Source organism: Manis javanica, chromosome 15 (genome assembly GCF_040802235.1).
Source record: "Manis javanica isolate MJ-LG chromosome 15, MJ_LKY, whole genome shotgun sequence".
Taxonomy (NCBI): domain Eukaryota; kingdom Metazoa; phylum Chordata; class Mammalia; order Pholidota; family Manidae; genus Manis; species Manis javanica.
In genome coordinates, this window is record NC_133170.1 from 6,316,597 (window position 1) to 6,341,760 (window position 25,164).

At 41.1% G+C, this 25,164-nt stretch overlaps 1 protein-coding gene across 8 annotated transcripts in view; it reads right to left on the reverse strand.

The window, feature by feature from the left end:
* Window positions 1–5,612: 5,612 nt before the first annotated feature.
* The window catches only part of FGD4 (FYVE, RhoGEF and PH domain containing 4), a 179,641-nt gene continuing 160,089 nt past the window's right edge, over window positions 5,613–25,164 (reverse strand). For 7 of the 8 annotated variants that reach the window (XM_073223334.1, XM_073223335.1, XM_073223337.1 and 4 more), the window contains 4 exons: window positions 23,228–23,368; window positions 20,556–20,696; window positions 18,728–18,905; window positions 12,711–13,218 (listed from right to left, as the gene is read on the reverse strand). In XM_073223334.1, the coding sequence (XP_073079435.1) occupies window positions 12,947–13,218; window positions 18,728–18,905; window positions 20,556–20,696; window positions 23,228–23,368 (732 nt within the window). In that variant the 3' untranslated portion in view covers window positions 12,711–12,946. Of the gene's footprint in view, window positions 5,791–12,710; window positions 13,219–18,727; window positions 18,906–20,555; window positions 20,697–23,227; window positions 23,369–25,164 lie in introns of those variants that run through there. The other variant, XM_073223336.1, reaches the window with a different exon arrangement.

A 25,164-nucleotide genomic window follows, 5' to 3' on the forward strand; every position in this document is an offset into this window, starting at 1 on the left:
TGTCAGGCAAGACCCCTCTTTTTAGCCGGCATATGTCTGCCTTCTTGTGGTGTCCGCACATAGCCTTTCCTCTGCGCACATGTGGAGAGGGCCCTCTAGTGTCCCTTTCTCCTCTTAGCAGGACACCAGTCCTGCTGGACCCCCACCCTTATGGCCATTTAACCTAGTTACCTCTTTACAAGCCCTATCTCCAGAGTCACACTGGGCCTTGGGGTTTCAACACAAGTTTAAGGGGGACACAAATCAGATCATGGCACTATCCTTAAATGAAAAATGTAAATTATAAAAAACTCCACAGCTCTGATCACAGTCTCCAGGTGGGAACCACTGTTAATAGCTTTTCTCGGTTCTTCATACTTTTCACTGTTCAGACACAAACATATAAATTAGGTCATACTACACAGAGTTCTATTTTTTCAGTTAGAGCCAAGAAAAGCTCCTTTTATTATAGATTTTCTTCACTTATTGCTGCATTATGGGTATCTTTCATATCACTACATAAAAATTCCCAAATATTCTTTCCAACAGCAGCATAGTAGTCTTTTGTAAGGATTATGAGAATTTATTTAAAAGTTTTTCTCTTGGTAGATGATAGATCACTTTGAAGTTCTTATTATGGGCAATGTTGCAGAAAATATCCTGATACACATATATATTCATACTTAGGTTATTATTTCAGTGGGGTACATTCCTAGAATTGGAATTGCTAAGTCAAAGTATACGCATATTTAAAATCTAAATAGGTATTGCATGTCAGTTTATCCTCCAAGTAAAAATATACGGAGTGCCCATTTCCCCCTGCCCACACTAGGGTAGTATCAATTTCTTTAGTTTATTAATTTAATAGGTTAAAAAGCAATCATTATTTTTAAATTTGTATTTCATTGTTAGTGAATTTCTGCATATATTGACCCTTGATGTTTCTTTTTCTATGAATTCCTATTCATATTCTTTGCATATTCATATTTTTCCATCCCATTGATATTTTAAAATGTTCATTTGTAATAGTTCTTTATATATATTATGACAAATAAGCTTTGTTTTATGTACATTGCAAATTTTTTCTCTCGATATGCATTTTGTCTTTCAATTTGGTTAACGGTAGTCTTAAATGTATGGAAGTGAACTTACAGGACCTCTTAGTCTTAAATGTATGGAAGTGAAGTTACTGGCCTTCTTACGGGTAGATGGTACAGGATATGTGCATTGAGGGTTAGGAGTCAAGCTCTAGGCTGGGGCAGAAAGGGCCTCTACAAATGCCTACTTAGTACCTAAGGGCAGCACGTAGAATGCTTATCTAACAATCAGCCCGGCCTATTCGCTTGATAAACAGAATCTTGAAGAGGAGCTTTTCATGTGTTCATGAGCACCAGTGCTGAGCCCACCAGCCACCTCACACTCCCAGGGTCCCCTGATGCCCAGGGGCTTTGGCTGAGACTGGAACCTTCTGGAAGAGCAGAAATGGCGAGAAGACTTGGTCTACAGCACTATATTAAGGAAGCATTTGAAAAACAGAAAGATAGAGGTACCTGTACATTTATACATACAACAAATTACACTTGCTTATGATACCAAATAATGGTTTTCAAAAAGACAGGGGAACAATGAGCAACAAAAATATAAACAATAAGAATCTCACAACACTAGAAGCTAAAGGACCATTAGCTTCAATATTAGCTTCCTTCTTTAAAGGAAATTTTCAACATTTAAAATTTTAATTTCTACCCTTAGTGTCCTTCAAATCAGGAAACCAGGGCTGCCAGAGCTGAAATGATGTGCCCGGGTGCACAGCTCCAGTTCCCAGCAGAGACAGGATTAGAACTCAGTTCTTTAGACAGTTTGACAAAACCTGCCTGATTTAGGAGTTCCTTATATCTACAGATTAAATATATATATATATATAAATGTATAAATATATATATATATATATAAATAAATGTATAAATATATAAATAAATATATATATATATATATATACATTTTTAAATGTGGCTTTTAGCAGAATTAAAATGTCATGTTACCAAACAGGCTTGTGCAATCCTTCTGTGTCCCCGTCTGAGACCGGCCTGTCTGGTACACACACATATATTTGCAAGGCCCTTTCTGCCCCAGCCTGCTTCCCCCTGCTGATGAACATATACAAATCCCCTCTTGGTAGAAGATGAACCCAGGCCTTGAAGCCAGCTCAAAGCCTCAAGAAGTAACAGCCCAGTTTTGCCCTGATATTGACTTCAGCTAGACCATCAGTTCCCAGGATCAGAAACCGAGAGGCCTCCGGCCTGTGCGTCCACCCTGCAGGCTCTCTGAAAGCCACTTTCCTGCCCTCGTCCCTACTCACCTTCTTGCCACCTGTGTGTCAGAGATCGCCCATCTCACTCTCCAGGGCCCACCATCAAACATCAGCTACCTTGACAGTCCTCTTTTATCACACCAAAACAAAGGTGGGTCCCCCAAAGGCTGTTTTTAGATCTTTTTTTTTTTACCCTAGGGTGGAAATTGATTTTTAAAATAATAAAAGGGAAGGTAAAAGTCAGCTGAGCTCTGTGGGGAACTCATCAAATCCCTCACCCGAGAGGTAACTACTGTTAAGGATTCTTATGTGCACTTTCAGAATCTTGCACCCATGTGTAAGCAGGAGTAGAGTCTTAGTTTTACAACTTCTTTAAATTTTCACTTGCTATCTTGCAGGCGTCTTTCCACATCAACGTATGTAGCATTTTTAACACTGCTAAATATATGCATGTAGGAAGAATGCAATTTGTTTTTCAAACAGCACTGATGCCTCAGAAGACACCCAACGTAGGGGCTAGAACTTGAAAATGATTGTTGGAGCAAGTACTTCATATACTTAATATAATCTATGTATGGCGGAGGTATGTAACCTCAGATAGGTTACCTGTGCTATCTGAGCTTCAGTTTTTCCATCTGCTAAAAGGAACCAACCTCCAGCCAAGAGGGTGGTGGGAGAATCTGATGGGAGACTGCATGTGGGCAACCTGGTGAGGTGGAAGTGGTGTTCGGCGGGGCAGTGTGTCATTCTTTAAAGCGTGGGTTTTACAGGCAGACAAAACATGCTTGAATCCAAGTTCTATTTATCACCAACTACCTCCCTCTCTGCTTCCCAACTCTTCACTACGCAAACGAGGTGTATTTAAACTCTAGCTATGTTGAAGATAGGCTTTAAAGTCAGAACCCCTGTGCCCTTTCATTGTTGTCAAGTCATTTAAAGTCCCTTCTGTGGGCTCGGTCTTAACCCAGACATTCACAAGGAATGCAGTGAGATGTAATGAATAATGACAGAGCACAGTCGGATCAGAATGTTGATCATTTAAGCCAAAAGGCCCCACAGAAGGCTTCTTTCTACAAGGCATACGTTTTCTCAGCAAATTAATTTCTTAAGTTCTCAGATGACTACTAACACCAGTTCTATTTCTCTGTTGAATTTACAAGTTCAGTAGGAACATGAATGATGAGAACATGTTGTGAGGGCAGGAAGTGGCCACTGGAGACTGAATCGGGAGCGGCCACGCTGAGAAATATCCTAAGTGGATGTTAAGCTAGAGAAATAGAGATGGCTCTGAAAGACACGTTTAGTAACCATAGTTCAAGTAAATGTAAGGACAGTGATTCTCAAACTCTGCAAGTCAGAGATCATATTCCCAGTCCAATATTTAGGCTGTTCTTGCCTTTCCATGAGTTCCCAGATTTCACAGAGGTGGAGTCACTTTGCTCCAGGAACCTTATTGGAAAAGACTCACCAGCTATAGCCTGTGAACATAGGGGAACTACACGAGGCCCATAGGCATTTGGTTGGATGCCATCATGTTTCCATCTGGACCGGAGGGCATTAGGGCACAGGCCAGGGCACAGGCCAGGGGGACCGGAGAGAGGAGAACAGGGTTGTAGGAAAGACAAGGCCAAGGCTCTGGAGCAGGGCTTCACCCGGCACTTACTGACCCTGGGAGTCGGGGACTCCGTCCTCGAGGGGCCTGTCCTGTGCATGAGGATTAAAGCAGCGCCCTAGGTGCCCCCCGGCGGCCCCTCCTCTCAGCTGGCCCCAACTCCCTTTCTCCTCTACATACATTTTGCTGCTTTAGAAAGCCTTTTTATGGATCCCTTAATGCCCTTCTTTTCAGCTAGAAGCTCTCTCTCTGTTCATTCTAGTCACCCACGTCAGGCCGAGACTTACCCTAGAGGCCCTTGGTGAGGCGCCTGGGCAGCCGAGAGGAGGGCAGAGGGCATGAGGTCACAGGGAGCCGGCCGGTGCATTGACAGGTTGTGGTTTCCGGCCTGAGTGCAACACTGGAGACCAACATCTCCCCCAAGTTGTAACTGTCACAGTGGGCAGGTAGAGGAAGGGGGTGAATCAGCAGCAGCAGGTAGCCCCAGGCACAACAGCACTGCAGCAGGCCCAGCACGGGCGTGCGTGCTCGCACTGCCCACCTGATTCGCAGGTGTTACCCCCTCCCACGCTCCTCCCACTCCAACCACCTGAGTGTTCCATGATCCGTCCTCTGCCACAGACGGAACCCCGATAACAAGCTCAAGATGTTCCTTGAAGCAGTATTTAAACCAGTGAAAAGTAAGAAATGGCAGATTTGCTAAATAAATTGCAGTGAAGTATACATGCAATAATTCATATAAAACTTCTAGAACAGTGCCTGGCACACAGGGAAGCCCTCACATGATGACTTTCACTATGACAACTTTCTTTTGAAGATAGAGAAGTGTTTAGGCTATGATGTAAAATGAAACTAGTATGACCCCAAGCTATAAATAGTGGATCCCTATTTTATAGAGAGATAGAGATGACTTGGGGATCCCAGATCAAGACTATCCTTTGTCTATACCCTCAGGTCTATCCCTTGGATTGTTATGACTAGTGGGGTGGACATGCTTAAGGAATTTGCACTGGTGTTCTTAGGGGGAATCAAATAAGGGAACAGAATCGGGAGCAAAGGCACCAGGAAGGACCGTAGGATGGCCTCATTCCCACCAGAGCTGGATAAGGGGTGGACTAGCACGGGAGCCGTCCGTGTTGCCACAGTATAAGGGATGTAAAGTATCCGTGAGCACTAGTCAACGTGGGAAAGTGATACACAGAAAAACGTGTACGGAATGCAGTTCATCATTCGCAAGTCCGAAGCCCCCAGGGGGCGCTCTTGAGCAACAGTAAATGGTCCCTAAACCGCTTCCCAGTGAAAACTGGGTCTGATTTACTTTTTGAATAGAAGTATATACAACTCTCTTGCCAAAACTGAAGGACCCAGAATGTAAGAGGTTTCCAGCTGCCCCTAAAAGTCTTATTTCTTCACCCTCCTTTCTCTCCGCTAAATAAATGTTAAACACATTATTTGAAGTATTAATTTTTAAAGACACCAAATCACTTCTTTATCTAGGAGTTTATGTGGCCCCCACAGCCTCCTTCATCACAAAGAGCAGGATTATTGGCAGAAACTGAAGGACTTTTAATTTGTTGTGGTTTGGGTTGCTATTTTGGCCAAGGACTCTGTGAAGAAATACTAAGCTATCAGCAACCACATCATATAATCGGAGCTTAGGTGTCAAATAGTAACACAAGGTGCAGGAGCAGGGGGCTCCCCCTTTGAGGAGCCCAGCTTGGCTGCCGATAATACCCCAGCACTGCGAGCAAGTCGGGATCTGCCCTGCCACCTGCACTGCGGGCCGACTCAGGCAGTTAGCTGGCTGCTACCAGCATATTCTCAGGTGGGATGCCAGCCGTTCCTTAGTAACAGTGTATTTTCCTCCTAACTTCGGAATGTTTTTAGGCTGGAGAAAAAAGGGAAAATACAGAGAACAGTTAAGATAAAATCGCCCAGGATCTCACTGTTTTGTTTTTTTAAACTTAACATTGATCTTTGGCTGCGTGAAGCCCGGACATTGCGCTCTGATCTCACTCTGGTCTCATGGTTTTCTTGCTTTGGTTTCTGAATCCTGAAATGAGTAACTTGTGCTATTGCACATTTTCTGTTGTTTGGAATCATTAGATGCTCAGAATGCTCTGTGGAATTTGGGGTTTTTAAAATAAATGACAGTACATTAATGGATGCGGCCCCTTGATGTCTCTGCAAGAAGCCCAGTGCATGCAGCTCTGGAACTTGGCAAGTCGGAGATTTATGCAGCTTGTTATCTCTCCTACTTTGTTTTCCCTCCCCAAAAGCATTAGTTTTTTCTCGCATCCCTTAAACCATTCATATATATCAAAACATTTTAACATTCCAAATATTGGTTTGTTCATGTTTCTACTCTGGTGAAAATAGGATGCTTCTCCTGATTTTATTTCATTTTATTAATCTTATATTAGTCTGAATATAGTTGACAAGTGTAAGGTCAGAAATTTTCCTTATAATATTGATATATATACATTTTTTGTCAGTATGGCTTGTATATTTCAAAATACCCAGGGAATTTTGTTTACAAAGAACATAGCTTCTGATTAAAGGAATGACAAAATGTAGGAATGAAATTATTTATGTGCTCAGAGAAACTTAAAAAGAAACCCTGTCAGGACAAAGTAATCCTAGACTTTACATATTGATGCAGTAAGAAACTAGCATATAAGAAGCACTCAATTACTATTTAAATGTTGAATGAATGAATGAATGACTCAAGATAAGCTATTTCTTAATGTTTTTCCTGGGACAATTAAAGGTTTTTAAAAACATATCATTATTTAACAATTTTTATTTGTATGAAGAGGGATGAAGAAAAAGAAAGTTGCACTACTAGGCTTATAAACAACTCAGGAAAATAAAGAATTAGATTAAACTCTATAAAAATGTTTAAAAAATTTTTTGAAATATATTTATACTAAAAAGTTAGAAATATACTAAAAGAATCTAGTTTTTCCTTCAGCCATATTTTCTTTTAATATTTTTACTTCATTGGCTTATTTTCTTTCTCCCTCTTTCATCTCTGAGCTATTTGATGGTAAACTGCAGACATGACACCTTTCTACCCTGAAATACTTGTGTATTTTCAAAAACAAGGATATTCTTACATATCCACATTGTAATTAGTGAAACAAGAGAATACACAGATACCGTATGATTAGCTAATCTATAGGTGTTATTAATTTCTCACCAATCACCTCAATAATGTCCTTTATGGTAGGAAAAATATTCAGGCCCTGGACCAATCCAGGATTACATACACATTGCATTTAGTTGTCATCTCTTTGGTCTTTTACTGTGAACAATTTCCTCAGTCTGTAGTTCGCCTTTGCATTTTACAACCTTAACATTTTTTGAAGGATATAGACCAGATATTCTGTGGAATATTCCTCAGTTTGGGTTCGTCTGACACTTCGTCATAGCTGCAGAGACGACCTGCTCTCTGGGCAGGAATGTTACAGAAGTGATGCTGTGTTCTTACACTTCAGATCAAGAGGCCGTGTATGTTTGTCCTTCCTGGTGATACTAACTTGGTGCTGTCCACCAGGTTTTTCCACTTGAAAGTTACTGTTTGCCTTTTGTAATTAATAGTTTTGTGGGTACAACTTTGAGACTACATAATATACTTGTCCTCAAGAATTTTTTAACCATTAGCTATGTCCACCGATGACTCTTACCTGAATTATTACTATGTCTTGTCAAATGCTGATCTTTTAAACTTCATTCTTTTACATTTATTGGTTTGCACTCTATGAAAGGGAAGTTTTCCTTTTTCTCCAATCATTCATATCAGTCTGAATTCTTGTGTTCCTATTTTATTCAATGGATTTTAATGTTACCAGTTTCCCTCCAGCTTTACTGAGATATAGTTGATAGCAGTATCATTGCAATTTCCATGTTAAACATGTTCCCATATTTTGCCTTTAGGCTGACTCCGGGTTCTTCTGATATGTCTTCACCATTCTTGGGGGCACTTTCCCACTTTCTGGCACATGATATTCCAGACTTATCTTGCATTTTCTCTGCCCCATCCCTGGACTCAGCTAGGTTTCTAAGCTCTGGTTCCTTTTAGCGGAAAATGGTATTTAGAAACCAACACTGGTGTGCTCATTGCTGCTGGGCTGTTACTGCTTCTCCCATAGCAGACAACTAGGAGATACACGTACTTGTACACACACACATATCCACATATATAAAACTATCTATACCCAGTTGGCTAGCTAACTTTATAAAACCATGTGTTCATACAGATACCTGTAATCTAGGACAACAGACACAAGATTTGCTATCATGTTCCCCCTTTCCATGCCGTAACTGCTTTCTCTGACAGTGAGAAATCTGGATCACATTATCCTCAACATATTATTTGCTCACTCACAGAACTCAGAAAATGTTAGAAATGCTAAGCTACAGCACTGGGAAAAACACTGACTAGAATTCAGTATTTGTTTGCAGTTTTGTCTTTAGTCTAAACCTACATAGTCCACATACTGTATTCTAAAGTGTGCATTCTTCTTCTAGTTTTTATCTTCAGCATGATAATGTTATCCATTTGGTGTTATTTGATATACAGGCAGGTTCATTTGCTTGTGTCTATATTCCATTTTAGAGTTTTTCACCATTTTTTTTATTGTGTGTGTGTGTTGTATACATAGAACACTGATGGTTCAAAAGTCAAAACTCAACAAAAAAGGTGTATCGGTAAAGCCTCATGACTTTAGCAAGTAATTTTTCTTTGTTGGTTGTTTCTTCTGCTCTGCGATTCAGGATCCTTTGGTTCATTCTCCCTGTATTCTGTGCCTGCCTGCTCTCTACTCCTGAGACAGACAGACATACACACATATTGATGCAGATGATATTTAAGATGAGGTCTGTTTGTTCCACCTTGGAACATGATTCTTTATAGAAACAATATTCTTAATTTTTTCAGAGTACATTACCTTTGTTCAATGTAGGATAAGGATCCATTTAAGTGATGTAAAAACTGTTTCTCATGAAAATACCATAATGGACTATGAGGTCCAATTTTACTGTATGAAAGTACAGTTTCCTTTACTGAGACAAAGCAACCTGGCTTTGTTTTCACTTAAATGCTAGACCAAAACAACACATGCATCACTTCCTCCATAAGACAGTGACCGCAGACGAGGCATTCACTGTCTGGACCCCGGGCCAGGCCACTCTGGGGGCCCTGCTTCCTCAGGTGTGTGTCTTTCAGTGCCCCTGGAAGTGGCCAGCTGCCTCTAATTTCCTCACGGTCCAGGAGGGGGGTGATGGGGGTGATGGTCAAGACTGATTTTAAAAAAGCAAGAATCCATCATGCAAAAGCTAAGATTTTCACTATTATATTTTGAAGTCCTTGACTGTGTTTTAAACACATTTCCAGGGATCTGGCCTCGCTATTAAAACAACTTAGCTACATAAAATATTGATTTTTTTTTCCCTCTCAGCCTCTATTCCAAAGGTCTGTACCCATAACCATTTGATTCTTTGGGGAAAAGGTTCTGTTCATTTTTTTTCTTTTATATAACCTAGCTTTTGTATTCAGTATTACACTGAATACCTACAATGTGCAGGCACTGCACTGGGAATTTAGGCAGTAATCAGAACAGGTGAAAGCCCTTACTGTTATGGAGTTTCTATTGTCAACTCCATAAAATAAAAATAAACAGGAGAACTGCTAATTATTTAGTTTGCTACAAGATGTCAAGTGCCATGGGGAAAAGGCCAGATTAAGGAGTAGAAGTTACATGGTTAGTGGATGCAGTTGTGATGGAAGGTACTGTGGTCAGGTGAGGTGGAGGCAGTGATTTGAGTAAAGACTTGAAATTGGTGAGGGTATCACCTGTGCAGACACCTGGAGAGGGGCCCTGCGGGAAGAGGGAACAGTCAGCGAGTGTTAACAAGGCCACTCCGTACTTAGCTTACTGACAGAGGAGACGGACACAGAATGGTTTGGGGGGTTGGGGGGAGGAAAGAAATACATAGGGCCTTGTGAGGCAACTCAAGGGTCTTTGGGTTTTATCCTGAGTGAAATGGGGAGCCCCTGGGCGGACTGGAGCATTGAAGTGACATGATCTGACATGTGCCTTAAAGGACTCCACTGGCATATATGACAAATGCAGTGGGATGGGAGCCTTAAGATTAACTGGGCAGCTATTGCAGTGATGTGGGCCAGAGATGCCTGCACAGGTCAGACTGGTAGCGATGGAACTGGTGAGAGAATGATTCTGCATTTTGAAGGTGAGCTAACAGAACTTCCGAATTTACTACACGTCAGTCTGAGATTTCTGAGAGGCGTCAAGGATGAGCACCAGCCGGGGCAACCTGAAAACCAAGGCTGCCCCTAACTGAGGATGAGGAAGCGTACGGGTGGGGTAGGTTTCACGGGGCAAGGTCAGTTCAGTTCTGGATGGGCTGAATTTGAGATGTCCTCAAGACGTCCAAGTGGAGATGACAGTTAGGTGGTCTGAGCAGTATTTCTGGTGTGCGGAGGAACAGTGAGAGCCGTAGGCACAAAACTAGGAGTTGACAGCTAGAAATTACATGTGATTATCTAAAGAATGAGTGAAGATAAAGAGGAGAGCCTGGGACATACTTAGCCCTGGGATATCTCAAAAGTTGGGAAGAAATGTAGAAAACAGCAAAGGAGATCAAGAGTATCCAGACAGGAACAGAAAGAAGACCAAGAGTTTCGCGTCTTGCCAGCCAAGTGCAGCAAGTGCCTTGAGGAGGCGGGTGTGGTCGGGTATGTCCGATGCACTGAGTCCAGTGAAAATGAGCGGTGAGAACTGACCACTGGACTGAGCAACATGGAGTCCTGGTTTCAGTTAAATGGTGGGGGCCAAAGCGTGACTGCAGTACATTCAGGGAAGAATGGAGAGAGGAGTTGGCGACATGAAGTACAGAAAACTCATTTTAAGTATTACTCCAAAGGGAAGAGAAAATGGAGGGGAGATGGCAGGGGGAGTGGGGTGAAGAGGCTTGAGCTGGGAGAAATAATAGCAGACATGTCTACTGATAGACCCAATAGAGAGAGAAAACTGATATTGTAGGAGAAAGGGAGAATGCCAGAGCAATATGCTTGGGTGGGGACAGGACCTGGTGCACAAATGCAGGGATCAGGTTTAGGGAGGCAGGTGGGTAGGCAGGAAGGGAGTATGTGGGTCCAAATGTTGGTAGACGGCTGGATGTGGTTGTGGGAGACTGTGGAATTCCCCTCCTGTCTTGCCAGTGGGTTTCAGCTCTGGACAAGTTCACTACGGATCCAATGTGACCAAAGAAATGACAGTAGAATGTTCTTGGAGTGGAAGGGTTCTACCCAACTTTATTCCCACGGTGGCAGGTCAGTCACTAGAATCCCATGCATTCAGAGCGAGTCTGCAGGCAGCAAGCCGGTCTCTGCCTCTGGGCCTCTCTGTCCCCGCAGCTGTCTCAGTCTGTCCTCGGTGCTGCCACCATTCCAGTCTCATCTCTGCACTCCTACAGTCCTGCAGCCGTGCCACTGTGCCGCCCAGAGCACTGGGCGGAGCTCTTTATATAGAGTCAATAACGACGTATTGCCCACACGAGTGTAGTGAGCCAGCCGACCAGGGCCAGCTGAGAATCCCGGCCACAGGAACCTTCACTGTATCCACACCTCCCGATTAATTTTCTCAGTAAAGCAAGAAAGAAGGTCATCAGTTGGGACCAAGGATGAGGGAGGTACCAGAGCCCTGAGGAGGTATGAAGTAGTGGCCTAGCAATGAATTTAAAATGAGACCAATCCACATGGTTTGTTTTGTACAGCTGCACAGGTGAAGCATGGAGAAAACAGAGTTCAGTAAACCACATTTTGGTTTTGCCAAGCGACTAAGACAAAGCTAGAGGGTCAAGAGAGCTGAGTGACAGCATAGGAACAGTTACCGTGACTGAACATGGTATTTAAACCAGGTGAGGGAAGAAGAGACGATTTCAAGAGCTTAGTGACAAATTACTTAACCTATCTAACCCTGTTCGTCACCTGAAAACAGAGGGCCGTTGAGGCTTACGTGAGATAGCATGTGTACAGAAAACGAGGACCAAGCACTGACTGAAGCCAGCAGTTCTCAAGGGAGGTTTCCCATCAGCATCACCTGGGGAAGTTTTGAAAACACTAATGCTCAGAGCCCAACGCAGGCAAACAGAATTTCTGAGGCCAGGCCAGGACATCACTACTTACTCCTGAGGCGGCTCTACTGTATAGTCAGGGCTGCAAACTTTAACTAAATGATCTCTATTAATATTAAAAATTAAAAATTATGTGCTGTATGTCTCTCATGGGGCAGACAATACACTAGAACATTGTCTCATTTAAGTCCCACAACTTTTCAAGAAAGCGTTTGTGCCTCAAGTCACAAACAGCTGAGGGGCCGAGCCAAGGACCTCTAGCCAGTTGTCTATGACACAGTCCTTCCTGCTGTGAGCTTGTCCTGAAAGAACCTAAGAGCATCAACATTAACTGAGATCTCGTGAGAACTGCATCATCACAAACCTGCTAAACTTTATTAAAATAAAACCAGAATCTGTAGTTTAACAAGATCTGCAGGTTAGTCTTACGTTCCTTAGAAACTGAGAAATCCTCTTCACGGTGTAAGGGGGACCCAAGCAGGTCATACTGATGAGTCGAGGGCAACATTTGAAGGAATTCTTCCGCTGATGCCAACTGCTTCCAAGCATCAGTTAGTTCCTTAGGTCCTACCAAAGGTAATAAACTTCTAAAAAGGATTATCTCTGGAAATATTTTGCTTATGACATCATACTAAAAGTTGCTGAGGATTTCTTTTTGGGATATCTTTTTATTGTTTAAATCAAAAGCCAAGGTAAAAATCCAATGAAGTGTTTCATGGACTACTATTTGTGTAGCGTTTTATGCTCCCCGAGGGTCTTTTTTTGGGGAATGATCATGAGAGTTTATTAGTGGGATTGAGGTAAACTGTCTACAGACACAAAACAGGAAATAGCAGGACTAAGATGCAAACACATTTTCTTTGACTTCCATTTGCACGTCTGTGTCACTGTGTAAGGCCGACCACTATAGGCGCACCCCATAAAGGCGGGAGTAGGGCGGTCATTTCCCAGGAACAGTGTGGTGCGCTATGACGGGTTCCTGGAGATCTAGCCTTGGGGTTTTCACAGGGAGAAGACCCCTTTCTCTTGGCTTCTGCCACACACTCTTGAACAACTTCCACAAGTTCTGGTGGAGATCGGAGACTGGAGGGGCAGCAGTCCCGGTGAGAGTAACTTTTTTCCTGAGCCAACCAAAATTTCTGACAGACAAAAATCACTATAACCAAACATACATAATCCTAGTTTAAATAACATCTAAGTCTTTAGAATTCATTTAAGGATGTATTTATTTACAAGATACAAATGCTTGACATTTAATAGGAATTAAAGTGCTTAATTTTACAGTTTCCAATTCTATGCCTTTGACCAAATATACATATGTTACACAATATATACACTATATGCAAAGTATTTTACATTCATATAGCTAGAAAAGAAAAATTACTTTTCGTGTATGCTTTTTCACATTTGAGTCAACTCTAAAATTCTGATAACACACCTTTTCAAACTGATCAGTCAACAATTCAAAAATCCACATAACACTTATTCAAAATTATCAGTCAATTGTCACTCACAAAATGAAATGCTAGTTTGGTTTTAAAAAAATGTTTTATATTCAGACATGATTGCTAATGCGTGGAGGCCCTCCCCCAAAGTGATACATTCCAACACCCACATGATGTGTAATATATAATGCAATTCTGTTATAATGGTCCCCAGATACTCTATGACGCTTCTTCCCAAACCTCTATATATCACTCTATGTATTTGGTTTCACTTAAAATATGCTACAATTATACTTCTTGATTTAACTTCCCACTAAATCTATCAGAATAAATTTTAGGAAGGGGTATGCCATCACGGAACTCTCAGGGATCGAACATGTCACGAATTATCTTGAGAAGCTCTGTGCTACTTCATCTCAAACCAGAAAAGACACGGCATTTTGCCAAATACTCGGTCCAAAAAGTTAGAAGACCATGATTGGCTTTTGAGGGTTTTTAAAAAAATCTCAGCAAACAGTGCAAAAAATGGCCCAACTGAATGAAAAAAAAAATTTTTTTTAAGCATCAAGGAAAAGGAAGGGATGACAAGACACCAATGGAATAACTGAGATGCCGCGGCAAAGGCCTGGTGCAACAGGTCCTACCGGTATTCAGTGATACAGATTTATATTTTAGAGTTCAAATTCCTTCTGCAATTTAAGGATTTTTCTCTTTACATTGCTCCAGCTCTGGTATCCTTCTGTCTGCCTTGCCTTTCTGCTCATTCTTGCCTATTTCAGTCCCAAACCTTATCCCTCTTAACTGTATCAGTGAAGGATGCAAAGTTATTTTCTCGTGACAGTATGATCATGGGGCATCCATCAGAATGAATTATACTAAAAATCCAAGTACACTTATATTAAAATAGTTAAAAAGACCAGTTTCTATTAAAAATTTCATTCCTGTGGAAAAACAGAATTGGAAATCAATAGTGTTTTTACATATATCTTACATTTTCTAAGTCTGGAGAATCTACCGTAGACAGCAATATGACAATAAAAAGCCATTTGTTCCTACTAAAACTGGATGAGAATGAAGAAGTAAAATGATCTACTCTGGATGTCGATCCAGTCCTAAGAACCGGTTAGCACAGTTTCCCTATGAATACATGCTACAAGAATACAAAATTTGAGAATAAAAACATTAAGGCCCTCTTGCCTTTTAATTTTAGCTTATAAATATCATGTGCTTACTTTTAGACCCGCTAACACAAATATCATGTGATGGGGGGAATTTTAATTAATCTTCTATTACAGCATTATAGCAAGGGTACCTGCAACAATGACAATAAAGACCTTTGTTCCCGAGTTCATTTGTCCCTACCGGTGCTCTTTGCTCCGAATATATCCAGTTCAGAAAATCATTAGTACAGTTATCACAGACAATATGCTCAGAGTAAGAACTTAAGGCTTTGAATATAACCAGAAATGAGATCCAAAATTTGAAGGGAAAACAAAACAAAACAAACCCTGTTTCCACAAAGTAGACGAGAGAAACAGAATCGTGAACTCGCAGACGTATTTTTGTTATAAGGTTTTCAGAAGGCATCAGCGGATCTTCAACAGCCCTGTAATACTGTGAAGTTTGTAGTTTTTATATACTTAGGGCTATAACAAGTATTTTTTTTTATCTCTAAATGTACATCTATAAATGGGAGCAGGGTACACTGAAAAGGTTGGTTCTTGCAAAAAGTTCGGTAATTTTTAAAAACGGGGTATTAAAAAAAATGGGTTTAGGTCACCCAGTGAAGATGAGTACACCAACCTGCATGCTGTATTAAAGTTTGTGGAAAACTAAACGTAGCCTGGTAAGTAGTGTGGATGTGTTGGTTCACCATCCATACCCTTTTCAGAAATAAAAATGCTTTTGATAGTTATTTGAATCCAAGGAATAATGCCTCCCTCCACCCCTACCTTCTCTACCTTATGCTCAGCATTCTGAATTACAGTATCACTTCTGGAGAGGTTAATTCTCTACATGCTTGCGGCTACAGGCATCCATATTAAAATTTTCAATATAAAAACATACCCTGAAGAGTTTTATTGCTTGCATACATGATGGCACTGTAGATGCCATTATTACAAAAGTGGCTGGTGGCATCCTTCATTGCTGAGTCCCACTTAAAACCTGGAGATTGGTCTGCACTACGTTTTGTACTTAATACACCAAATGGCAGACTTTCAATGGAAGTGACATTTAAGTTTAAAAAATTGGAACGTTTTGTAATGAATAGCAACTTTTATCAAAGAAGTACTTTTTAAGTTTGGAGGAAGGGCACTTTAAAGATGACTTGGGGAGCACCAAATTGGAAAAAGTAAAGAGAAAGACCCATATGGAATGCCGGTTTGAGAAAGAAAGAAGGCAATCCATTAGTTTTTTAGGTTCAGTTTGTCATGACTGATCAGATATTTCAGCGGAAGACATAGATAATTCTTGTGACCCATCACCCCTTGAGGCCTTCTGACTTAGTTGAGGGCTCACTACATGACGAGGGGTGTTCCTTTAACCTCCTCCAAGCACGAGCATTGGTGGTTCTTTGAGGGAAACAGGTAAGGCTGTTTCATTGCTTCCCTTTGTGTTTGTCTAAAGAACAAGGAGTGGAACGTGAAGATGGTTACTAGGTAACCAGAAATTCTCTCCTGGTGCTAATATTTCTAGTTTTTTTTTTGAAGATAATAAAAGCTAAAAGCATGATACTATTTGTTCTCGCTACCCAAATATTCTTTCAATAATCTAAATTAAATAACACTGGTAATGTACTGAGCCAAAACTTGTGTCCATGCTACTTGCACCCTAAGAAAAGAACTCAGTGGAAAGTGGAGTCTTCTGGTCTGATAGAGTTTTCAGAAATAATCTGGCCCATAAACCTTCTACTGGCCCTTCCATTCCCATTGTTCTATCCACACGTACGAAAGTCATCTTCTACTGATAACCGTTCTACATTCTTATTCCTCCTCTTTTCTTGAGGTTAAGAAAACCAGAGCATCATGTATGGCTACAGTTAGCCTCCTACACAGCCATCCGTGCGCACACACACACGCGGTGCACACACCCAGCTAGCCACTCGGAAAGAGGAGCAACGTAAACATTTCTTCTAGTGTGTCTCTGATTTAATAGGGCCTAAGAAGCTTCCTTCATCTCTTTTTTGGCTCCAAGTATTTGGTTTAATGTTAATTAATGATCATGGCTGGTATTATTCCTTTTACAGAGGAAGGCCTGGTGCCGGCCATAGTTAGTACACCTGCTCCTTGGGGGCGGGGAAAAGGAGATTCCAAATATTTCTTCAACCAACAGGGCCTGATAAAGCAGGACAGTCTCAAGTTCTGAGTGAATCCATTTGACACCGAAGGTGTAAACCTCAAAGGCCAAGGATCATGGGGTCATTCTTGTGGATTTCTGGGAGACCGACATACTGAGAAATGATAATGTTTGAGGCATGACAGGGTATGTGGGGGAAAAAAAACTCATCTGAGAGAAGGATTAAATTAAACAGCCAACTTAATGTGGGATTTTAATCTCAACTACCAACACACTGAAGGGCAACCTTCATGCAAGAAATCGTATTTTGTCTATTGAAATCCCTCAGATGGTAAAGGGGCGAGAAGAGCTCAGACTCTCTTCAATCACCTTGTACCTTCCCCAAACCTGCCAGGAGAAGACTGCTTTTCAGTACTGCATACCCTCCTCTTCTTTACTGAGGTGGTTTAAACAGTTGAGCATAAACTTCTTTCAATATCTGCCCACTGCCTCAAACACAGGTCTCACATGTGATTTTGTTTCAGATCTAGCAAAGGAAAGGCCCACAGAGTCATCTGAAGTGCTCATTATATACAGTCCTCATTTCGTCATACTCAACAGTCTTATGGAAAAGTAAAATCTTACAATAAATGTAGTTTCCATATGTCCCAGTTCTGCATAAGGTCACGTATTTCATACAGTTCAGGTTTTGGTAGGAATTTTTATATGTGCTGATACTAACCGCTGCAATAATTACAGGATTGTGAACGATTAAACAACCTGTATGACTTTGACCATCTCATGTATCTCAGAATATGCATATTATTATCTCATAATAATCAAGACTGAAGCAATAATTAAACCCTCATCTTATATTTAAATAGGTTATTATTAGCACCTTCAAAGAGAGGCACTGTTTTAAATAGGCACAGAACAAAAAAATAGTACTTCAAAAATACTGTTGGAACTAATATATCCCATGCCACATAAATTCCTGCTTTTTCTTATTATAAAAATATCAATACCCTTAAGATGTCAATCAGTTAAACATAAATCACCAAAAACATTTCTTACGTTTAGAACACTGTTCAGTTCCCAGATGAAACATGCTTTATATTTAAAAAATAAATTATAGAGACAAATAGGAACCTAGAGCTGAAGAGAAAAGCATGTATAGTATATATATATATATGTATATATATTTATATTTAATACTATATACACATAATTGCTATATACTTAAGATATTTTATTCTTAGGAGTATTTCTACAAAAACAACTATTATCTTTTTTTTTAATAAGTCAAAAATTTGAACACCAACAATCTGCCCTTTATCTTTTGTTTTAAAGGAACACATGTTATTTATGCAGCTTGAGTTTTACGAACTAAATTAAATAAGTTAATACAATAGCCTAAACTGTCCCTGTATTTTTTTTTATCATGGGTCTATTTTGGCAACATGGAGGTATATCTTTCAAACATTACAAGTTCTACATGTGACAGAGAAGACATTAAAGGATTTCTTAAATGAAAGTGGGCTACCCTAACCTGATCATGACAGAATCAATTGTCACCACTATCTTCAAGACAGAAAGGACACCACCAAGGAAGAGCTCGTTACAAACTGCTCCATTTTTCACATTATTTCCAACTTTGAGCGGCAGGATGGCTCTGCGCATTCATTCCGTAAGAGTACAGAAACATGGGGAAATGGACCCCCAAAAGATGCATTTATGAGTCTGTATTTTTCAACATAAAGTGCTAAGAGATGAGTAAGGAGAGCTGGGAATGTCTTGAGCTGTAAATCTTGAGACTCCCCCCCCACACACACACACTGGCTGGTCTTGGGGTTCACCATTCTGATTTTTTGGGTTCGTACTTTTTTGGTTCAGAATGGTCATCCAAGGCGTCTGGATGCTTGGCAGGGCCACCTGGCGTCTCACCTGTGACAGCTAAAAGGATGACTCTGAGCCACTTCTGTTTCAGCTCCTCACTGTCTGCGGCAAAGCTGTGCACAGACTTGGACTGGGTCAGTTTGAAGCTGTGGGGCAGGTCCGCGCTTCTCGGCATATTGTTCACAGTGTAGCCCAGGAGGGGGACGGTGGCCTGGGCTCTGACGTCCTAAGGAAAAACATGGTATGTAGGAGCATGAGACTTATGGGCACGCTAGGCACGGCCCTTCATGATGGGGCTCCTTCTAAACCCTCTCCTGGCCCCACTCCCCACAGACTCGCACGGTGAGCTCTCCACGGACAGAGACGGTCGCCCCACGCTTAGCGCCGTGCCCGGACAGAGGCCCTGATAGTGCTGGATGAATGAATGAATGAGAACTGACACCTCTGAGCCAGGACTGAGCCAGGACTCACTGACCCTGCACCTCCTCTCTGTGAGGGAGGGAGCCCACCCAGCTCTTCATTCAGGTGAAAATGAGAACAAAATAATCGTCATCTGATTGTGTAAAACTAGCAAATGTCAACGATGATTCCATTACCAAATACAGTTTTATTTGGTGATTCATTCTTTTATGCATCGATTTGTGGACAGGAAAAGTTATAGGAAAGAAGATAAAACAGAATAAAATACATTATATGTTGGCATTTTTAGTCTCTTTCCAAAATGAAGTTTTACTACCCCTTAATGTAGATACGGGCTAAAACAAAGCAGATACATTTAACGTTTTACGTGTTTCCAGGTAACACACAGTTGGTTTAAGTGTTAAGCAAGCTCAATACAATCCACAGTGCCTGGTGCTGCTCTGGTTAGAAGCTAAACCCGGCATTGCACGTCTGCGCTTCCCAGAGATTCAGCTCAGATCCATGCACACGTGGTTCTCAAAATACTGTTACTGAATAAATGCTGACCCAAGGTTGACTTGAATTCCCCTTCCTCCAAAATTCCTTTCTTACTCAGGTATCCATCCATTCAGAGAAAGAAGGAAAAAAAGGCTTACTGTCATTTCCTCCCCCTCCTCGCCTCTCCCACGCTTCACTCCCACCGCCACCCCCCTGCCCGGCTTCTCATGCTTTTTCCTAGTTCAACTCACTTTCCTCAACCCCCTGCATGGGAAGGAGAGAGGGGGGCAAATGATGCACAAGGTGAAGGGATTATTGGCTATAGAAGGAATCAGCTGGTTTCAATGAAGTTGAATTTTAGTGATTACTTTTCTTTCTTTAACTTAAAAATAAATTTTATTTTTGCATTTCTTTAATTTTCATGAAAATATATTTAAATCGCACATACTTTTTTAACAACTGAAGTTTAGTTGCTATACAGTATTATACTGGTTTCAGAGGAACACAGATTTGACAGTTATGTATGTTATTAAATGTTTACCGTGGCTATGTGACCATGTGTCGTCATATAAAGATATCACAACATTATTGATTATATTCCCTATGCTGTACTTTCATCCCTGTGGCTCATTTATTTTGTAATTGGAAGTTTGTACCTTTTTATCCCCTCTGCCACCTGTCCCCACATCCCCCATAGCAACCACCTGTCTGTGCTGTGTGTTGATGAGTCTATTTCTGTTTTGTTCTGTACTTTAAATTCCACATATAAGTGGAATCATATGGTATTTGTCTTTCTCTGACTTATTTCACTTAGCGTAATGCCTGATAAGTCTGGACTTAATACTTTTCAATTGTCATGAAACAGTGACACTCAGCTCTCTCGTTCTGTAACTGAGCAACGGAAGGGTTCCAAGTGCAGTGCCTACTAGCCTCCTGCCTCCATGACCTCCATCCCTTCAGAAAAATGCAGCTTAGATACCTGGGGGGCGCCGTACATGTACAGCACCAGGGGGTCCTGTTTGGGGATCACACACCAAGCTTTCTGCCAAGGTTTTGACTTCTCCGTATACTGAAGAAAGCTGCAGACCACACTGTTCCCAGACACTTCTGCTGATTCAATCTAGAAGGATATGATGGGGAGAGAGAGAGAAAGAGGATGAGTACAAATGAGCCAGACAGAGAAGCAAATCAACTTAAGGGCACATTCACAAAGTGCAGTGTGTTTATATAAAATGTCTCTTTGGATTGCCAAAAAAGGTTCACTGGCAATTATTATTTAAACACTCATCTAGACCTATGACTAGCATGGGAAAATGTGTAAGGCAATTCTAACTCTATTACTAGACACTGAATGTAAATAAAGCATTTACTGCTGCTTACTACACAGGTACATTTCTTAGTTCACTACATGTATTATTTCATTCACTCATCCTCATGCCAACACTGAGAAGTTACTACTTTCATGATCTATGAGGTTCAGAGGTGAACTAGCTTTCACAGGATCACCCAGCCTAGAGCTGGCATGCTAGGACTGGGTCTGGATACGGGGGCTGACCCTTTAAGCACCACGCTGTCCCAACTTCCACTGTGTAAGAAGGCAACGGCCAAAAGGTAAGTACTGTCAGCTTTGTCCTGGAATCTGAGATAATTTAAAAGCTTAAAAAACTGGAATAACCCTTTGTAGAGCCATTTATGGTTCTCTGCTTTGCCCACTGTATAAATCACTGGCTAAAAAAAGGAACAAAACTAAGTGGTGGTTTTATTATACACATATGGAAAGCAATGGGTCCACTTCCATTTCCTACTGCTCGAGTCCTCGGGTGCTGGAGCTCAGCACGGTCCCCGGAACAGCACTTGTTTGCAGACAGTTCTGTTAGCAGTTCACGCGGAGCACGGAGAGCCCCGGGAAGCACTTAGCAACTTTTAAAGCAATGTGACTTACTGATGACTCCCCAAAACATGATCGTGCAAAACAGTCAGCTATGATAGTTTGGAAATACAACTGGCTCCTCCCCCATCAGACACTTTAAGAGGCCTTAGTGGTCAGCAGACTATGGCCTGCCAGCCTACCGCCTGTTTTTGTACAGTCTGTGAGCTGAGAACAGTTTTTAGAGTTGAACATTTAAAACCGATCTGATGACAGGGACACTAACTTCGGACTCCAGTTAAGAGAAATGTTATCTCCCACTCCCCAAAGAATTCCATTCTTTGTATTACCATATTATAAAAAATAATACTACATTGTATTTTGAATTTGTCAATAAAAATTAGTGAAAATTAGTTTTCTCTCATTTTATAAAAGTAATATTCTAAGTTTTACCTCTTGGCCTACAAAGAGTAATAAAATAGTTTCTCTTTGGCCCTTCGCAGGTAAGTTTGTTGACCCCTGGTCTAGACTGCATAACAAACTAGTTGGCACAAACCAGGTTTCAGATGTGCGTGTGTGTGCATACGCACACATACATACTTATCTTTTATTAATGGACTTCACATTATATATTTATTTGCTAAAGTGTGTTAACATGGTAAGTATAGGTTTTTCTAGAAAACCACCTAGAGATTTTTATTTCACAGACACAGCCTGAAACTCACCCCTTAAAACAAGTTATTTGACTCTCTACATTACGCCAGTCATCAGCTGCCATTCTTCAGTTTTGAGGCTGTGTTCCTAGGAGCCAGAGAAGCTTGTCTTGCCACCCTTTCCGCTCAAGGAAGCCCCGCTTGGTCTGTACTGTAGAAGAATTCAGTTTTTACTCTGAGCTTGTGGGCCTATACTTTAATCTTAAATGGACCCTTACATGAAGTTTGTGATCCTTTTTCAGACAACAGAACTGACTTTTGTATGCTTATACAGCATAGATGCTCAATAAACACTCATCAGTTCTTAATAAAGCATAGAAATTCTTAATAAACCAAGTATGTCTGTGACTTTAGATACACAGAATTTTAACCCTGAATCTATTTTTCACAGACTCCAGGCTCTGTTGGACTTTCTGCCACAAAGCCCTTGTAATATAATTTATTCCTTATGTTGTTAATATCTGAGTATGAACCTCATTTCAGATATAAGTTGCATTATATTTCCTAGGCTTACGGGTCTGAATTTACTCTAAAACAAAAGTCAAATTCACATGCGAGACATTTCAATAAGATTTCAATGTATTTATCAGATTATTGTCATGTGCTACTAAATGATGCTTTTAATGCAATAAGTTGGAAGAGCTAGCCATTCAGGTAACGAAGGAATACTTTAATCTGAATTTTAATAATTTCATGCAGTGGTTTTCAAAGTCAAGAAGAGGAAACCGAGAGAGAAGTTTTCCTATTAAAAACTATACTATAATAATTTGGGCATTAGAAGAGATGACAATTAACTGAATATATGACAATTGCTACCTTTATAGAAGTCAATGTATTGCACCCTCAAATGCATGTTCATTTATCATAGCACTGCCCTTCTTGTTTGTACACAGCTAAGTATGGGCTCCAAATTCAGCAACATAGAACAGAAGTATGAATCTTGCCCATCATTTTCCAAACTGTTAAATACTAAGAGAAGTAACAAAATATGGTATTTGTATTCTTTGGGGTTAAAAAACAATCCCATGATCCTTGAAAGAAAACCTGAAATGTCACCCATCATTTTCATACCTCCAAAATTCCTTTTCTTTTCTTTTCTTCACTGTCTGTGAATCCACTTATTATTTGGTAACAGTCTCTACAAACTTTGCTCAATTTGCCACCATCATACTCAAGTTGAGCTTTGTAATCGGAACACTTCCAACAAACCACCTTCAATTTAAAAAGATAATGAAACATGAATAATCATATTTTTAAGGAAGAACGGTAAGATTTAAGTAACAGTCATCGTAGTAATAATAAATGAGAAAGAGTTAAATACAAAAGGCAAATTTCCATCAGACTAAGAGCACCCTCATGAACGTCAGTCTTTCTCCTGGTGGTATGATGCTGTGCGTGACGGGCTCTGCTTGCTCGCCCTTTCTTTCCTGGCCTCTAAAGGTAGATCTTCCAGGGCTTGGTGCACATCTTTACTCTTCAAATGTTTGGATGTTTCATCAATATCCTCCCCAAACGAACTCAGACCTTCCGTGCCCTCGGCTCTCTGCTTATCCGGCCCCACCTGCTTCCCCCTCCGAGGCCTCCCTCCTGGGAAGCAGCACAGCCGTCCAGCCAGCCACAGCAAGTCGGACGCCTAGGAGTCCTCCCCGACTCCTCTTTCTATCTCAGCCCATAGAGTCACTCTAGTACAAAGTCCTGCTGATTTTACCTCCTGGAATTGTTTTCAACCTGCCCATCTTTCTACACCGTCCTGGTAATGACCCAAGCCCAAACTCTCAGGGTCCTAGTTTGGACTATTACAGCCTCACAACTGCTGGTTTGCATTCATACTGGCCTCCGGCCTCTACCCTTACATCCCTCCAAGCTGCTTTCCAAAGAGCACCAAATGCTCTCCTAAAAACGCTGACCTGTTTCTCCTCTATGGAAAATCCTCCAAGCCTTCCCTTTGCTCTTGGATAAATTACAAATCCTCCAGCATGGCCTGGAGAGCCCCGCACGACGCCCACTCACTGTTCTTCCTCTGTGCCCTCACCGGCCTCAAGGCGCGAGGCCCCCTCCCGCGCCCACCTCTGCTCTGCGACTGAACTGTGTTCACCTTTCAGAGGTTGACTCAAATTTTGTTTCCTCTAGGCGGACCCCTCCACCTCCCAGGAGAGAGCGCTTATCTCTTGCCCCTCTGCTCCTGAAGCTCCCTGCCCTTTTTTTCCACGCACTGATTACAGTTCTGATCATATACTTGTGTGATTATTCGATTGACGTTCCTGGCCTCATGAGGCTCTAAGCTCTGTGCCAGTGCCCTTGCGTACACTGCTCACCAGGGATGCAGTAAACACCTACGGACTGTCAGTGAATGAATGACCACAATGCAAATGCATACTATGTCTTAGTGAATAGAATTTTTTCTAATTACTAAAGGATAGTTGTTTAAAAAAACACCTTCCAGTTTAAAAGAAATGATTTTCTTGCTTGTAGAGGGACATTTTTTCCCCAATTTACAGTGGACAAATTATATTTAAGAAATATAAATATTAGTAAAACTTTTGGTTTCATTTCACAGCACGTTAAGATTCATGATAAAAAGCTTTTCATTGTTTCCTCACAGTTACAATGAAATTATTCTAAGATTGAGAACTACACATGTCTGTAGCTGCAGATTCATATCAACTAATATTTGCTCTCAAAACATCTCACAGTATTTTGAACATCCACATTCAAACACCGTTTTGTTTTGTCTTTTTTTCTGCAAGCATGTCAACACCTGCATTCATTTCAAGCAAACCCAATGGTGGATTAAAAAATACCTTATCCTGAAAGAAAGAAAAAAAAGATGTTTGCTATCAATCTAATTCTGATGACAAAACTGTCTCACTGAGCCAAAACTCAGAGAAAGGACAAGAAGAGATCTGCATGGAGAATAATCTAGAAGGTCTGAAAGGGTTGTTACTTAAGCCAATAATAATGTATTTGCACACCGAGGTGTATCACATCATGGCACTGCAACGCCCACC